This window comes from Vipera berus (assembly GCF_964194415.1).
Source record: "Vipera berus genome assembly, chromosome: 6".
In the NCBI taxonomy this organism is placed as follows: Eukaryota; Metazoa; Chordata; class Lepidosauria; order Squamata; family Viperidae; genus Vipera; species Vipera berus.
In genome coordinates, this window is record NC_138208.1 from 78,175,964 (window position 1) to 78,194,254 (window position 18,291).

Below are 18,291 nucleotides of genomic sequence, written 5' to 3' on the forward strand. Positions count from 1 at the left end.
TCGCGAACCTCTGTCCATAGTTCTTCAGGCACTCTGTCTATCAGATCTAATTCCTTAAATCTATTTGTCACCTCTACTGTATATTCAACAGGGATATGATTTAATTCATACCTGAGTGGCCTAGTGCTTTTCCCTACTTTCTTCAGTTTAAGCCTAAACTTTGCAAGGAGAAGCTCATGGTCTGAGCCACAGTCAGCTCCTGGTCTTGTTTTTACTGACTGTATAGAGCTTCTCCATTTTTGGCTGCAGAGCATATAGTCAATCTGATTTCTGTGTTGACTGTCTGGTGATGTCCATGTGTAGAGCCGTCTCTTGGGTTGTTGGAAAAGAGTGTTTGCTATGACCATCGTATTCTCTTGACAAAATTCTATCAGCCTGTACCCTGCTTCATTTTGTACTCCAAGGCCAAACTTGCCTGTTATTCCAGTTATCTGTTTTACGTAAAATTTGCCTGTAACCAGGAATGTCATTGTGTGTGTGTATTAATTGCATGTCTTTTGTTTTAGCTTCTATATTGCGTTTGCACCTTGTTGTCCACGATGCCAAATCTATAGATAGGAACAGGTTATAAAAACTGTGAAAGAAACGAACAAACAAATCGTCCAAGTATGAAGCCACTGAGAGTATAGGACAGGGGTAGGCAACCTCGGCTCTTTTATGACTCATGGACTTCAACTCCCAGAATTCCTGAGTCAGCATAGCTGACTCAGGAATTCTGGGAGTTGAAGTCCATGAGTCATAAAAGAGCCGAGGTTGCCTACCCCTGGTATAGGAAAAAAAACTTAATACCACACCGTACAACTCTACATTTCCTATCTCTATGTCCGAGCGTTTAACCACGCTGACCTCAAACGCTCTCGCTTTTAAGCCGAGATCTCGGCGTGTATCTGCTTAGTCACCTCCTCCGCTACACTCTAGGTGACGTCACGCACCCTCCTTGCGCGCCCGCCGCCTTCAAAAAAAAACAAAAGCCTTCTTCTGCCCTCACCCAGCATGGCGGCCGAGGCAGCTGCTTTTCTGGAGGAGTGACGGGGAGGGGAGCGTCGAGTTGGTTGCTGCGCGCGCAGCACCGACAGGCGGCAAGGGTCACTTTCGAGGGAGCGTCGCGCGCCCTCCCTCGTTTTGACCTCTGACTCTTTTTTTTTGGGGGGGGGAGGTTTTCCTTATCCTCGCGAGACTCAGGTAAGAAGCCGAACAAGACGGGAAACCCTCATCCTCCCTTTCCCCCCCCCCCTCCGCCACTTCCCAGAAGGGGAGGGGAAGGAAAAGCAGCCTCAGGGTTCGTTGGCGCGTGGTTCCTCTTGGTCGCGTGCGGTCCCGAGGGTGAAAGGCGGTTAGCTGCGCGCTCAGGGGGCACTTGACCCGGGAGGGGGGAGGCCGTGAGGGGAGGTCGGAGCCTTGAAACGTGGGTGCGTTGCGGGGGGAGGGGCGGTTTACTTCCTTGTCATCTTTCTGCCCCCCCACCCACCCTTTCCCGGTTTTCCCCCTGCCCACTTTTACTTAGGTCACCCCAGGAGGGCTGCTGTGGCCCCCTCCCAGTCTCCCCTTAAAGCAGGGGTCTTCAAACTTGGCCCTTTTATGACTTGTGGACTTCAACTCCCAGAATTCCTCAGCCAGACAAGCTGGCTGAGGAATTCTGGGAGTTGAAGTCCACAAGTCATAAAAGGGCCAAGTTTGAAGAGACCCCTGCCTTAAAGGCTTCCCTTCCTCTTTTGTGTGACCCAGTCTCCTCAGAGTGAGCTGGGAAGCATGGGTTTAGTAGTCACGGTTCTGTACTGAGGGTGGTTATTTTTTTATTTTTTATTTTAATTCCATTTATATCCCGCCCTTCTCCGAAGACTCAGGGCAGCTTACAAGCTTAGCAGTAGCCTTCATTCTATGTATATGCCTGCTTATTAGGGCTTTCACACACACCCCAAGCGGCATTATTACAAAGTCAGCTTAATTGCCCCCAACAATCTGGGTCCTCATTTTATCTACCTCGGAAGGATGGAAGGCTGAGTCAACCTTGAGCCTGGTGGGACTCGAACCTGCACTAATTGCAGGCAGCTGGTGTTACTTAAGGAGGCATTAGCCCACTGCTCCACCAAGGCATCGTGGGGTCTCAGCAGGTGGAACTTGGCCTGGCCTGGTGCGCTTTCAGTGGGCCTTTTGTGCCAAGGGCTTGCCGCAAGGTTTCTGGGGCTGTGGAGGGCCCTGTTTATCGTTCTCCACTTAACTTTAAAAGGGAAGGAATGGAATGGAAAAGGGGCGCATGGTCTTATGATCTGATTGCAGGGGTCCTGTCCGCTTTGAGGGCTGATAGGACAGCTCTTCTTCCTGTTTTGCCTGCCACTAGGATTAAAAAAAAAATCTTGGGTCCAAAAAGTTTTTGCCTGGCAGAGACATAATCAGTTGGTGGGATATCCTTGTGATTATGCTGGGAGTACAGAACATACCTTTGCAGAGGTAACCGTTAACCATTAATCAAAGCCTGTAGGCAGAGCAGACCAAGAAACCACCAGAAAGAAAAATATTTTTATTTGCCCTAATAATAGGACTTTGCAAGTCTGATCTTGCTGGTCTTCTCCTCCTCCTCCTCCTCCTCCTCCTCCTCCCTTTTGTCTAAATTACAGATTTTTCCTATTTCCATAAGAGTCATCTTCCTTACTCTCTGTAATAATTCTAACCCATTGGGTATGAAGAGAAGAAAGCACAAGACAGACATAATTGCCCATAATCAGTTGAGGTATGAATCTCTCTGGCAGGCAAAAAATTGTGTGGGCAGAAAAGGAACAAGAGCCAACAGGACTGCTATTCCTGGGTTGATAACTAAATGTGGCTATAAAGTTTTGAAGGAGAGCAGGAGAGCTCAGCCTAAATAAAAATGATGACTAGAGAACAGTAAAGCTACCTATCCCGAAAAGTGGTGAGGTAAAATGATAGCGCATCCTAGAAAGCTAGAGGAATGGTGGGAAGTAACTTCATATATTTGCTTTCTCATAGATTTTTTTGTGATTGGCCATTTCTCCTCTTGTAATTGTTTTGTAACATCCTGAAATTTGTTACAATTCTAACAAATCGTTTTACAACTGTTGTAAAATATGCAACAGATTTCTAAGCTGAAAATGTTTGATATATTTAAATTGATCCTGTAGACATTAAAGGGTTTTTTGCCTACCTCTCATTTCTTCAAAATATGTTAATTAGGTTTATATAATCATATAGTAATAGGAAAATTATATACACTATTAAACTGAGAAGTGACAGATAGCAAACCTCTTTGGAATATTATTTTAGCAATTGATTTTTTTTTTCATTTACAGTAATTGAATGAATTATTTGTGTACTGGAACTTTTTTCAATATCTGGAGATGTCAATCAGTATCTCCATGATTTCTGGTTTAAACTCAAATGACTTTGACAGCTAGGTGGTGTAATTACATGGCATTTTGCTTTGCAATCATATTATTTCGTGACAGAAATTCCAGTCCCAGTTAGTGTCATTAACTGAGGACTACTTCTGTGTCATGAAATAGTGAAGTGTGTGCGCGTGCACATATGTATATGCATGCCTTCAAATCTGTTCATGCCTGGCAACTGACTGGACTAGTTCATTCAGTTTTCTTGGCAAGATTTCACAAACGGTTTACCATTGACTCATTTGTGGGGCTTAAAGAGAGTGAGTGGCCCAAGGTCACCCAGCTGACTTCATCTTAAGGCATGGCTAGAACCCATAGTCTTTGTGTGGAGGACAGCTACACAATTGCAGGAAAAAGATAACAGCTGCTTTAAGGGTTAGAAGAGAAAGCAGGCTTACTAGAGATGACTAAAACTGCAAACTTATTACTAACTTAGGGTTAGGGTTAGCATTTCCAGACAGCTAATTATTGTAAAGGGCTTTCTCTAGAGCTGACTTTCTTGCTTTCCTATTCAGTTCCTCTAGTAGTTATTGATCAACTGTTCAGCAGGCTGTGGGGAACATTCAGATACAGTGGGGGGCAAAAGATACAGTGGGAAAAAAAGAGAAATGGGTCAGAGGCAAACACCCAAAACCTAAGGGGAGGAAGATGTAGATGTGAACAGACAAACCCAAAGTGACCAGTAGGTTGATTTCATCCTGCTCCTTATAGGTCATGTAACTGTCATTAGTGGCAAAGCAAGGCAGATTGTGCACATCTGGAAATTGTCATCGGTTGCTGTTAGGAAAACTCTTTAATACCAATACTTGTAACCACAATATAAGCTTGCTTACCAATGGTTGAGGATAAGAGGAACGTGGAAATATGGCATAATTAAGCATATTAAGAATCATTTGTACAGTACTGAAATGCAAGTGGGGAAAGACCTTTAATCACTTACAAGGACCCCAACATAATGTATTACAATTTCTGTAATGAAGTATTATTTTAGAGGATGGTATAGGTGCAAGTCACCAAATTAGGGAATATACTAGTATTTAGATCTCAAGTTGCTTATTAATTTTCAAGAAGGCTATTTTGTGTGGATTTTTTTAAAACTGGACATTTTTTCCAATCTTTCTATACTTCATGTTATTACAGGTTTTTTTTAAAAAAAAAACCACTAATAAAGTGTGAATATTAGAAATGGGTAAACATGAAAAAGAGAGTTTCTTACTATTTGTATGTTGTTTTTCTTGTTTATCAATTTCTAAAGAGAAATCTCTGATGGAATTTCTTATTATGCTACTCAAGCGAGAAGCTCAGTAAAGCTTTTTCTGTGTCAATCTGTAGAGGATTTTATAGAACAATAGAATTCAAAGGAGCTGTTTACACTATCACATTCCATGCAGGAATCCAAATTAAATGGATGTCCAGACCCCTGATTGAACATATTTAATGAAGGGATGTCTGGGCAATTGTTTCATCAGCTGAATCACTATTCCTGTTAGGAGAGAGAGAGAGAGAGAGACAGACAGACAGACAGACAGACAGACAGACAGACAGACAGACAGACGACAGACACAGACAGACAGACAGACAGACAGAGACACTGACTGACTGACTGACTAATATTCTACTTCCTGTACATCCATTATTTTAAGTATTACTTTCTGGGATGATAGAGAAAAGAACTTAAGTCTTCTGTGTGGCTTCATTTAGTGTTGTCATATCCCACTCAGTATTCTTAATGCTAAACATTCTCTCCTTTTTTTCACTTATTGCTCTCCTCTAAACCATTCCAGGTAGTTCAGGACATATTAGAATAAAGTCTGACCATTGCAGAATAAAATGTACTTCTTTTAATACAACCTAACATTGCATTTACTTTTTCTAAACCATTGTCACATCTATGAGTCATGTTCAGTTTGCAATCTACTGCTATTCCAACATCTTTTTTCACAAGTCTTGTCAGCAAGTCAGGTGATCCTAAAATACATGTAATGATAAATTTGACAACTTGCTATAAAGTTTATATAACTTTTTATTTCCTAGGATGTTTATGTTGATATATGTGCTGACAAAAATAATCAGAATATAGTTGCAAATTTCTAAAATGTATATTTTTGCTTATTTAGGTTATAAACAAAACATTACGTGGACCATAATCCTGCGGAATTTTGGAAGCAACTCAATGGCATCCTCTACCGCTGTACCTGTAGGTTTTCATTATGAAACAAAATATGTTGTCCTCAGTTATTTGGGTCTCTTGTCACAGGAAAAGCCTGAGGAACAGCCCTCTCTATCCACTCAAGGTAAAATATTCAGTTCAGTTACAGTTGAATATATAATAAAATATTTTAAAAATGTAAAATGTGAACACTTTTACTGAATGATAAGGTAAAACACCAAAATCTGGTTCTGAGAAAAAAAGGTAGTTACTGATATTTTTAACTTAAGTAGCATTGTATGTATTTGAAAGGATTTTCACTTTACTTATAATAAGTATTTCCTGCCCACTGGGACTGCTCATTAAAATAATTTTTAATCCTAATTCTTAATGTTCAGCGTATGAGTAATGTGTAACCTCTTAAATGAATTATGATAGTAATTATAGAATTAACTTTATCTAGAGAAGAAATACACTTAATATATATATTGTGTATATGAAACATCAAACAGTTCTGGAACATTAACAATTCATTTCCAGGTTTGTAGACAGTATTGTGTGCATGTGAATATTACTTTAGTACTGCCCTACAACAAGAGGAGGAAATTTTATAATCCCTTTGAAGCAGGTCGTGTTCTTTTATATATTATTTTACCTGCATGGTTCCAAATCTTTGCAGAATCATGGCGGCAGCAACATAGCAACACAATATTGTTATGTTGTCAGCAGAAAACACAATAACACATTGTTATAAAGAACAGAAGGCTGCAGGTTCATAACCAAAAATAGCAATTAATGCACAAAGAATAAGTAAATAAATGAGTAACCATCCAAATGCTGATGGCCATTCTTTGAAGGCCCTGCAGAAAAGTTTGGTCTTAGGAACTTCCAGAAGCCAACCACTGAGGAACCAGTCTGTGTTCTAGAGGGAAACTTTTCTAGAGCATTGGTGCCATGATGGAAAAAATGGTTCTTTGTGGCCTCAGTCTTCTCACTGGCCCCTCAAAACAGAAGTACTGTTTCACAAATTTGTAGTTACATAAGAATCAGTGTTATTTCTTTCATACCAACAAATTAAGTTTTTTTTAGACACTGCTGTACTGCTATACTTGCACCAGTCTGTTATTTTTCTAGAAGTGAGGAGCATGTTTTTCTTCTCCAAACAGCTTTATGGATAAGAAGGAAAATAACAGAATAGTAGAATATTCTAGTTAGTTTAGAGAATCTCAAAACTGCTTTTTTTTTTTAAAAAAAAAGGCAGTTGGACTGTTTTTTTCCTTGAGGAAGAAGGCAGCAGTCTTCTTCCTCAAAAAAAATAGTCCAGTTGCCTTTTTTAAAAAAATTAAAAAAGCACTTTTGAGACAACTATGTCCTGGATGACAAAGAATTTCCGCAGACATTTAGTTAAGACTATACTATTTAAATAATAAATGTAAATACAACTATTCTGGAACATCTGCATTATTCTAAGAATGTCCCTGCGCTCAGTCACTCAAGCCCTCTTCATCTCTTGGCTGAATTATCGCAGCACACTCTACATGGAGCTGCCCTTGAAGAGTATCTGGAGGCTTCAGCTGGTGTAGAATGCAGCTCTGTGGGCAGTTCTTGGTGCCTCTGGGGCGGCCCATGTTACACTGCTGTTGTGAGCTGCACTGGTCACCAGTTTGCTTCTGGGTCCAATTCAAGGTGCTGGAAGCGCTTAATGGCAACACCCTATAGCAAAGTGTTATAAAGCCCTTTACGGCATGAGTCCAGGTTATCTGAGAAACCAACTCATCCTGCTGGGATTAGTCTGCCCCACCTGCATTGGCAGAAAAGGCAGACTGCAGAGACCTGTTGGTCAAAGAACTTTGGCTGACGGAGTCTAGGAGAAGAGCCTTTTCTGCTGTGGCCTCTGGCCTCTGGAACATCCTGCCCTCCCCTCTCCCTGAGGTGAGATCTACGCCCTCTCTTCTGGCCTTCCAAAAGGGTTTGAAGACCTGGCTCTGCTAGCTGATCTGGACCCCCAGTGGAGGAGTGGCATCTTGGTTAATGGATTTAGCCAGACCCCACCTCTGCCCCATGCACACTTTGCTCCCTTCCGTTCCATCTTGATTAACTGAATTTTAAATCTATGGTTCTTATTTATTGTTTTATTTCTTTATTCAGTATTGTAGGACTGTAAGCTGCCTAAAGTTGCCTCGGTGAGATCGGTGGCATAGAAGTTTAATAAATAAAAATTAAATAAATAATATTCCAGGAAATTAAATATCAGCTTTGCAGGTATTTATAGGTACTGATTCCCAAAGAAGTCACTTTAATCCAGGCATGTAAAACTCGCGATGTCACGTGACATTGTGCGACGTATCGCGACTTTTTCCCCATTGCCGGCAATGGGGTGGGCGCAGTTTCAATGTGACACATCCGGCCTGTGGGCCGGCAGTTTGACATGCCTGCTTTAATCAGTCTTAATTTTCTTCCACTTCCCAATATTAAATATATATTTACAGCACAATCCTACTAATGTAAATGTAAAAGGATTCAGTAATAGGGGTAGTTCTGCTTATGATTAGTTTTCTTCAATTATACTTTGCTGTGTGAAAAATTTGCTAGGATCCCTCTTTGTATTAAATACACAATCTTGACTTTTTAAGTTTATGACAAAATAGAGTACTTTTGCTCCAGTGTAAATATATGTAATAGTGATTGATCTTTGCTGCTCATCTATGTGTAGAACCATCTACGGTCTCACAAGCTTTAGAAAAAGAAATCCTGGACAAAGTTAAAGCCGAAATTGAGGAAGAATTGAAACATCTTGATGAAGAAATTTTGGAAGGTCTGTACATACTGGTATACCTTTCTTCCTGTGTTACTAATGTTATGAAAGGGTATTACTTTTCCTTGTTCCCAGAGGAAAAACTCTAAAAACAAGTATCACTAGCATGATTTGACCACGCATTTACTTTGTTAACCACAGCTTTCGAAATATTTGATATATTGGTGTAATCCAACAATATTTAAATTACCTATTTTGATAATTTTCATTTGAGGTTGAATAGGTAAGAATAATAATAGAAATCCTAAGTTTTATTACTCTGTTTTTAGTATTAAATGATGAGTTGCCTTTGATTTTTCTGTACCTTTTTTGTGTTCTTCCTGAGCTGTATTCTTAATACTAGACACTTTAATGCAGGGGTCCCCAACCCCGGTCTGTGGACCGACAGAATAACAATAAATAATATTGTTTTCACTAGTGATAAAAATCCTTCATAAATTAACTCTGCTATTTATTTTCAGCTTTCACTACAACTGGCTTTGACTGCCACACATCTCCAGTATTTAGTCCTGCAAACCCTGAGACTTCAATTGAAGACTGCTTAGCTCATCTCGGAGAGAAGGTCTTCCAAGAATTGAAAGAACCTCTCAAAAAGGCATTAGAGATCCTACTTAGCAAGTGAGTTCTCATTTGCTTTGCTCAGCAGGAAGGTACTTGCTCTTAAAATTCTCACAATTTTCATAATGCTGATGTGACTGCATTTTGCTGCAGCTTTTTGTTACCTTGACTGACTTGCACTTGAATGTATCAACTAGCATTTTTTTCTTATTATTTAAACCTGGAATTTTGATCCAACACAAAGAAAGCACATTTTTCATATCCAGTATTTACACCGCAATGGCCAACAAAATGAAAGGTTATTTATTTAGCATATGGCATATCATACATGGATTAGCAATATATATTAACGTTTCAACTAGATTAGTAGAACCCAGTAAAATATATATGTTAAAAAGATATGTTCAAATCAGTGGCGTAGCGTGGGGGGTGCAGGGGGGGCCGGGCGCAACATCTGGGGGGGCGCGCTCGCACTCGCAGCTCTCTGCCCCTGCCTGGCTCACTCACTCTCTCACTGCAGTGCTGGCTGTGCGAATCCGATCCGAGCCGCCGGGTCGCCGCCCACTGTGGAGGGGGGGGAGGTGCCAGGCGTGCGGTTAGGGGGCGCAAATTACTTGCCTTGCCCCGGGTGCTGACAACCCACGCTACGCCACTGGTTCAAATATCAATGTCCAGGCTACCCATTGAAGTGCAGCATCATTTATATTTTAAAAAATCAGGTTATTATTCATATTCTGCCAACCTAGCAGTTCGAAAGCATGTAAAAATGCAAGTAGAAAAATAGGGACCACTACGGTGGGAAGGTAACAGCGTTCCGTGCACCTTTGGCGTCCAGTCATGCCGGCCACATGACCACGGAGACGTCCTCGGACAAGCGCTGGCTCTTCGGCTTTGAAACGGAGATGAGCACCGGCCCCTAGAGTCGGAAACGACTAGCACGCATGTGCGGGGGAACCTTTACCTTTACCTTTATTCATATTAGATACTGGTCAGATTTGAATCCTTCATCCCAAATATTAAATACTGGATGTTATACTGTTGGGCTAATACTGAGATCTTCATATTTTAGGAACCGCAAGTGTTGCCAAACACATATTGGGTGTATATTTTATATTAAAATTGCTTCTCTATTTTCATAGGGGGAGCACTCCTGACATTTAATAAAATATCAAGTAGAAAATAATAGAACTTGCTCTAATGTAAAACAGCAATATGTGTTAATGTTACGTAGGAAATTGATACCTTCACTGTTACTTATGCTTGCATAGATAGGTATAAACAATGATAATGCAGTATGGTCATTGAAGTGTTGTATGAAACTTTACAAATACAAGAACCCACCATATGTACAGTGCATACTTGTTGGCTTCCTTTTCCTTTCCTGGTGTCTTTATCTAGCTTTATTAAAGAAGTCATAATAAGTTGACAAGTTGGTCTCAGAAAGCAAAACAGGGTCAGATATACTGTAGTTCACTGGATGTGTAGGTTTGATTGGGATGTTAAAACATTTGATATGTAAAACTGGGATATTATAAAACCCCAGCATTCATTTGGTTAATACTATGAATATTAATGTGATAAGATAAAAAGTATCACAATAACTTGTTAAATGTGATAGCCCCTCTGTGTTGTATAGTGAGGCAAAAAGTATTTGATCCCCTGCTGATTTTGTACATTGAGTGAGAGACAGAATAACAACAAAAAGATCCAGAAAAACGCATTTCAAAAAAGTTATAAATTGATTTGTATTTTAATGAGTGAAATAAATATTTTACCTCTTATCAATCATCAAGATTTCTGGCTCCCAGGTGTTTTTTATATAGGTAATGAACTGAGATTAGGAGCACTCTCTGAAAGCTTGTTACCTGTATAAAAGACACCTGTCCACAGAAGCAATCAATCAGATTCCAAACAAGACTTATCGCTAAGGTGACAACAGTTGGTGCGATTATTCGCAAATGGAAGAAACACAAAATAACTGTCAATCTCCCTTGGTCTGGGGTGCTCCATGCAAGATCTCACCTTATAGAGTTTCAGTGATCATGAGAACAGTGAGGAATCAGCCCAGAACTACAGGTGAGGATCTTGTCAGTGATCTCAAGGCAGCTGGGACCATTGTCACCAAAAAAACAATTAGTAACACACTACGCCATGAAGGACTGAAATCCTGCAGTGCCCACAAGGTCCCCCTTCTCAAGAAAGCATGTGTACAGGCCCGTCTGAAGTTTGCCAATGAACATCTGAATGATTCAGAGAACTGAGTGAAAGTGTTGTCAGGTGAGACCAAAACCGAGCTCTTTGGCATCAACTCAACTTTGAAGGAGGAGGATTGTTGCCTATGACCCCAAGAACATCATCCCCACCGTCAAACATGGAGGTGGAAACATTATGTTTTGGGGTTGTTTGTCTGCTAAGGGGACAGGCCAACTTCACCACATCAAAGGGACAATGGATGGGGCCATGTACCGTCAAATCTTGGGTGAGAACCTCCTTCTCTCAGCCAGGACATTGAAAGTGGGTCGTGAATGGGTATTCCAGCATGGCAATGATCCAAAACACACCAAGGAAACAAAGGAGTGGTTCCAGAAGAAGTACATTAAGGTCCTGGAGTGGCCTAGCCAGTCTCCAGACCTTAATCCCATAGAAAATCTGTGGAGGGAGCTGAAGGTTCGAGCTGCCAAACATCAGCCTCGAAGCCTTAATGACTTGGAGAGGATCTGCAAAGAGTAGTGGGACAAAACCCTGCCTGAGATGTGCACAAACCTGGTGGCCACCTACAAGAAACATCTGACCTCTGTGATTGCCCACAAGGGTTTTGCAACCAAGTACTAAGTTATGTTTTGCGAAGGGGTCAAATACTTATTTCACTCATTAAAATGCAAATCTATAATTTTTTTAAAATGCGTTTTTCTGGATTTGTTGTTGTTATTCTGTCTCTCACTGTTAAAATAACCTAACATTAAAATTATAGACTGATCATTTCTTTGTCAGTGGGCAAATGTACTAAATCAGCAGGGGATCAAATACTTTTTCCCCTCACTGTATAATTGTATAGACCTTACAAACTCAACTCCAGTTTAGTTTGGTCTGTGACGTAGATACAGCAGTGTATGAAATGTCAAACTGCAGCAATTTGAAAAAAAAACTTTTAAAAGGCATTAGAGTTTTATTCTATCTAAAAGGACTATAGGTAGTCCTCGACTTACGACCACAATTGAGCCCAAAATTTCTGTTGCTGGGTGAGAAATTTGTTAACTGAGTTTTGCCCCATTTTACAAGTTTTCTTGCCACGTTTGTTAAGTGAATCACTGCAGTTAAGTCAGTAACATGGTTGTTAAGTGAATCTGGCTTTCCCATTGACGTTGCTTTGCCAGAAGGTCGCAAAAGGGGATCACATGACCCCGGGACACGGCAGCCATCACAAATATGAGCCAGTTGCCCAGTGTCTGAATTGTGATCATGTGATCATGGGGAGGCTGCAACGGTCGTAAGTGTGAAAAACAGTCATAAGTCACTTTTTCCAGTGCTGTTGTAACTTTGAATGGTCACTAAATGAACTGTTGTAAGTCGAGGACCATCTGTATTGTTATCTTTCTTAAACAGGCTTTGCAGCCTATAAAGCATCTATAGAGCCAAATATGGCACTGTGTTTAAGTAGTTCCATCAACACAGTTTTCTATTTTATAGTGATCTGTTCTTTGTCAAACAAATGATAAAGCAATTTAGGATAATTGTCCATTAGCATTGTTCATTTAAAATCAGGTACATAAATAAATCACAGTAGAATTATTGGCTGATATTGTCACTGGAGTGAGGAAACATTTATATTCTGCTCAGTTCCAAATGGCTCTGTGTGATTTACAATATAATTGCTTGACAAATCTCAGATGAGTATATATATATATACACTTTATGTCAGCCACTTATGCTATTGAGGACAGCAAAAGCTTGTCTCTAGTGTTTGATATATAATAGCATTTATGCAGTGTAAGCGGCAATTTATTTCTCTCACCAGGTTCTCAGTAAGATGTGCTATGGTATACTAAACACTGTAATTAGTTAACCTTGTCTTCATAAATTGTTTCTAGGAAGATTTTTTTTTTAAAAAAAAGTGCAGGTAGTCCTTGTGCCACTCGTTTAGCAACTGTTCAAAGTTATGTTGCTGCTGAGTAAAAGGGACTTTTGATCAGTCCTCAAAGTTGCAGCTGTTGTGCATCTCTGTAGTCTTGTGATTGCAATTCTGTCACTTGGCAATCAATTCGCAATTGTAATGGTTGCAGCATTTTCTGAGGATGTAAGTGCCCTTTGCAAGCTTATCTGCCGCCTTCCCACAAGCAAAGCCAGTTGGAAGCTGACAGGAGGTCACAGGTTGCTCCGGCTGTTTTTTCTCCTGAGGAGCCCCAAGTGTCATGGAGAATTCATATTTTGTAGCATCCACCCACCTACAGCACCAGTATCCACCCACAGTACCTGCCCATAGCTCTCACCTGCTGGTTTGCTTGTGTCCCAGTTGCTGTTATAATCTGAGCACTACCTGTTATACTCCCAATCTCCATAAATTAGAAAAAGAATTTCTGCAGTTGGTCAGAAAAGTACTTTCCACAGCTGAAAATGATATTCTTCAGTATTCCATAAAGCCCTATGTTGGAAAAGCAGCAATTATATTGTAACATAGGGCTAAATATTTCATTTTTTGGTGTCAACTGGATGTTATAATTAAATATATGGAACTCCAGATAATCTGGGACACACACTGGTAGCTCACACTGTGAACTTTGTTTATTTAATTAGGAGTGGGCCTATTAAATATAATGTTACAGGTGATGCAGCACCTATCCAACCTTGGTTGATCTGGAGAAGCTAAGCAATGTCAGAGCCACTTAGTTATTAGAGGAGAACTCAAGAGGACGTTAAAGGCTAGACTGGGAAGCTGGAAAATTATTCCAGAAGAAGGCAGTGCCAGACTACAAGTTGGGAGCTGTAACACTGGGGTTCAATTAGCTGAATCCAAATTTAGTATTGCTTAAAACTCACAGAAATGGTGGGATTTAAACTGATAACTGATAGCTCGAAGCAGGAAATATCTGATGCATAATATATACAAATCACATGTTATGCTAAATGCATTTCTTCTGGTCTGTCTGGTGTCTTTAAAGGATGCATCCAAATTGAATTTGAACCTAAACATCTTTGTTCACTAGTATGAGATTGTTGTCTCTCCATAGCAGTGTGTGAAGTTTAGTGTAATGAGGCAGAATTGAAATTTGAAGTTTAACAAAAACACTATCAAGACATGTTTGTTTATTTTGAATGAGTTTAAGTCCTTGGGGCAAAATTAATTGCATTCTACAGCATGGAAGAAATGCTGTTGGTCTGGTTAAACCTTTCTGTATTGTACAGAAAAGTCAATGAATTGTAAGAAACCAGAGGTGGGAATTTTCCCTATCTTCATACTGGGGACTATGTGATACTGTCAAACTGCCGGCCTGCAGGCCGGATGTATCATTCCAAAACTGCATCCATCCCATTGCCGGCAATGGGGGAAAAGTCCTGATACATCGCGCAATGTCGCGTGACGAGTTTGACATGCCTGTTCTAGAGGTTATCATGAAGTGGTCACAATGTGGGATAACTAATATCTTAGTGGAATAACTAATATCGTAAAAGTATTAAAACTGAGTTGCTTGCAGAATTATATCCATATTTATAACAAAAGTATAAATGGTTGGACTCTAATTATTAAACTGTATTAATATCTGTGATTTATCATACAAATCAGAAACCTTTGGCAACAGCTTCTCTGAGGAAGGTATATAAGCTCGTTTCAAAATACACAATTTGAATCTGATTTTTAATTAACTGGAATGAATAGTGGTTAAATAATGGATTTTAACTGTAGCTATTTCAATCTAGGTTACATAAGATACCATATATTAAAAACAATTTGAATCTTCCAAATTTTTCCTAAGAAGTGTAAAAAGACACTTGTGAACTATTTAACTTTTCTTAGGAAGTCATTGCACCTTAGCATAAAAGAGTTTATGAAGCTAAAATCAATCCTGAATTCTGTATAGGAATGATGGAATACAAATAAAAATATTTAGGTTTCTGACAATGTCTGTTAATGAGTGGAGGGCAGTTGACATCTGCTCAAGGCATGAATTGTGGCAAAATTTGGTAAACAAGATCTTATGCTTTTGCTGTTTGCTTCTCAAAGTTGTATAATTTTTGTCATGAGTTGTGTGGTTTAATGCTGTTAATCGATTGGTTCAACTTCTTGAAACCAAAGAATTGCTTGGGCCTTTCTGATTGTGTTAATATATTTAGTTTAGTGGTGTACAGATATAATGAAAAATGTTATATTTTTGCCTTTCTTTAGATTCATTATCTTCCCTTTTGGTGTCTCTCATTCAGGCCTGTGAATTATCAGGAATACAAAGAGAGGACGCAGGAAGCAGCAAGTCATGCTAGTGGATGGAGCAAGGTAATGACTAGCTCACTTTTTAAAATTTCCTTCCAGTGGATGTTGAGTCAGTGCCAGATGAATTACCTGAAACATATCCAATTTCTTAATTCAGGGTTAGATTCAGGATGGATGGACTGATGACCGGACAGACAGATTTATTTAACTTGGCTAGCTAGTGATGTCTGCAGCATTCATTCCTTTTCAGGAACATCATCTTTGAGATACCTCCAATTCACTAGTAATTGGTTGCAAAAAATAATTGTTGAGTAAGTACTTTGCATATTTCATATGTCTTGATAACAGTGCATATTAATGAAGCTTGAAGACATTGAAATAGATGAATAAACAGAAATAAGTAATACAAACTAAAAATTATGATCCAGAAAAAGTCCTGTTTGATTCCAGTATGTTTTTTTAAGACAAGGCTCATAGTCTGCTGCCTTATCAACAAAGAAGTATTAGCATAACTTTCTGACTTGAAAATTGTAAGTTGGCTGTAACTTCCACCTACACCTCATTGTTCTGTTCCCCCCTCCCGGAGTACAAACAAACAGACAAGCAGGCTTGACTAGCAAGAGTTAGTTCTACAGGCTTTAGTTAATTGCCTTCTGATAAGGCCTTGGCAGCAAAATAGGCTCGTTACCTCAAATGTCAGCTGGAATGAGATAACGTCCAAACAAACAGTCCAGAAGCAGATGTACAGAAGCGTTGCCAAGAATTCAGACCAGGGTTTCAAACAAGAAGCAGAGTTCCAAAGATATGACCAGAAGTTGTTTAAACTGTTGTTCATCACAAAGTTCTGAGAGCAGCCACGTCAATGACTCAATGACTCAGCTACTCCCTGGCCCTCCTACTCAACCTACGTTGCTGCAAACGCTTGGCCCTGCGTCTTTCTTGAGGGTCTAGCCATGAGTCATCTTCACTAGACTGCTGCAGCTGCTCGAGCTCCCTCCCAGCCTGGCTACTCCCAGGCTGCTACTCTCGGCCTTCAGATGGAGACGGAGGCCTTGCCAGAGAGGAGGGCCCTGGAGAGGGAGGCCTTACCAGTCCCTCCCCATCATCCTCAGAGTCCTCTTTCTCGGTTAGGACAGGCACCGGGGTCGGGGCCACAACACTTATTGTATTAAGGGTAGAAAATAAATGAAACAATTTTTGGGCAATATTGTTTCATTTTCTTCTTGAAATGGCTGGAGAAATCATCTAGAGGTTTAGGTTAAAGTGTCAGTAATATGTTTATTAGAAGTAGTCCTACTCTTCTTTCCATTTAATAATCTTTAAAATGGGAGGCTACTTTCAACCCAATAACCCTGCAAAATTCAAAAGAAATGCCTGGAGGAAATTCTAAGATAGGTAAAATAAATGAATGAAGAAACTTATTATGAGATAAATTAGTCTTCTGGACAGTCTTATAATTGACCAGTATTCTATTGAGTATTATTCTAATATTTTTTCAGGTTTGAACATGTAAAGGTATTAATTTGCTCCACTTATAAATAATATATGTACATTTTTGATGAGTTTTTCTTTATGTAAGTCTGGGTATACTTGCATGAATATAAGTAGTCCTCGACTTACGACCACAATTGAGCCCAAAATTTCTGTTGTTAAGTGAGACACTGGTTAAGTGAGTTTTGCCCCAGTTTACACCCTTTCTTGCCTTAGTTGTTAAATGAATCACTGCAGTTAAGTTAGTAACACAGCTGTTAAATGAATCTGGCTTTCCCATTGACTTTGCTTGTCAGAAGGTCACAAAAGGTGATCACGTGACCCCAAGGACACCACAACCGTCATAAATATGTATCAGTTGCCAAGCATCTGAATGTTGATCACGTGGTCATGGGGATGCTGCAAAGGTTGTAACTGTGAAAAACAGTCCTAAGTCACTTTTTTCAGTGCCATTGTAACTTTGAACGGTCACTAAACAAACTGTTGTAAGTTGAGGACTACCTGTATGTCCACACCGAAATGCATAACATGCATCAGATGCTTTAAATGTAGAAAATCTTGTCATTATGCCACAATGTTATAGTTCCTGGTCTTTATTTTCTTTAGGTGTTAGTGCCCCTGGTGATTCTTCAGCGGTTCTTGGTAGAGCTGTGCAAACAAGGCCAAGAACCACTTGGTGCACTTCTGAATTTTGGAGTGACCTACCTTGAAGATTATGTTGCAGATTATATCATCCAGCAAGGCGGATGGGTAAGATAGATAATATTTGACTACATATTTCTTCTGAGGTGACAACTTCAGATATGTCTATTTTAGCATGACAATGGCTTTAACATTTAGTAGTGATAAAGCATATAGCTTCCCTTTTGAAAATGGCAAAGCATGATCAAATATTTTGTTAAAACTGGCTTTAAAATTCTCACTGGTCTCTGCATGAGACAAAGCTTATTCATATATTCCTGTGGAGTTTAACCTAATCTAATTTTCAGTTTTTGGAAGACGTTTTTAACTATCAAACAGCAAGAAGCAATTCCATTGTATCCATTTTTACTAAACTTTTGTGAATGTGATAAAATCTATAACTTCTTTTTCATTTTTAATTTTCTAATGATTGATGAGTTCTGGAATCTTCCCTTTTTTACATTTGATATTTGTACTATTCTGAGCAGAAAACTCTTTGGTTTAATTATATTTCCTTTTAAGCATCACAAGACGTTCCTTCCTCAGTTGTATTAACCATTAAATATTAGAAAATTACCCTTCTAAAATCTGGATATTTATTGTTCTGCAAGAAATCAGTTTCATTTAAGATGTTATTTGAAAGTAATGTTGAATGTATAATGAAGCCTGCTTAAAACATACAGATCATTTATTCCTTTTTCTCTTCTGTTTTTGCAAAAGTTGTGAAGTAGAGTGAGAGCACCCAGATTATTCCTTACTGGGAGACAGAACAACA

General features: G+C 39.5%; 1 protein-coding gene across 4 annotated transcripts in view; it reads left to right on the forward strand.

Annotated features, from left to right (window-relative positions):
* The first annotated feature begins 994 nt into the window (after positions 1-994).
* Positions 995-18,291, forward strand: part of BCL2L13 (BCL2 like 13) — a 31,014-nt gene continuing 13,717 nt past the window's right edge. For 3 of the 4 annotated variants that reach the window (XM_081331804.1, XM_081331806.1, XM_081331807.1), the window contains exons 1-6: positions 995-1,182; positions 5,519-5,695; positions 8,264-8,365; positions 8,827-8,983; positions 15,338-15,407; positions 17,442-17,585. In XM_081331804.1, the coding sequence (XP_081187930.1) occupies positions 5,575-5,695; positions 8,264-8,365; positions 8,827-8,983; positions 15,338-15,407; positions 17,442-17,585 (594 nt within the window). In that variant the 5' untranslated portion in view covers positions 995-1,182; positions 5,519-5,574. Of the gene's footprint in view, positions 1,183-1,258; positions 1,324-5,518; positions 5,696-8,263; positions 8,366-8,826; positions 8,984-15,337; positions 15,408-17,441; positions 17,586-18,291 lie in introns of those variants that run through there. The other variant, XM_081331805.1, reaches the window with a different exon arrangement.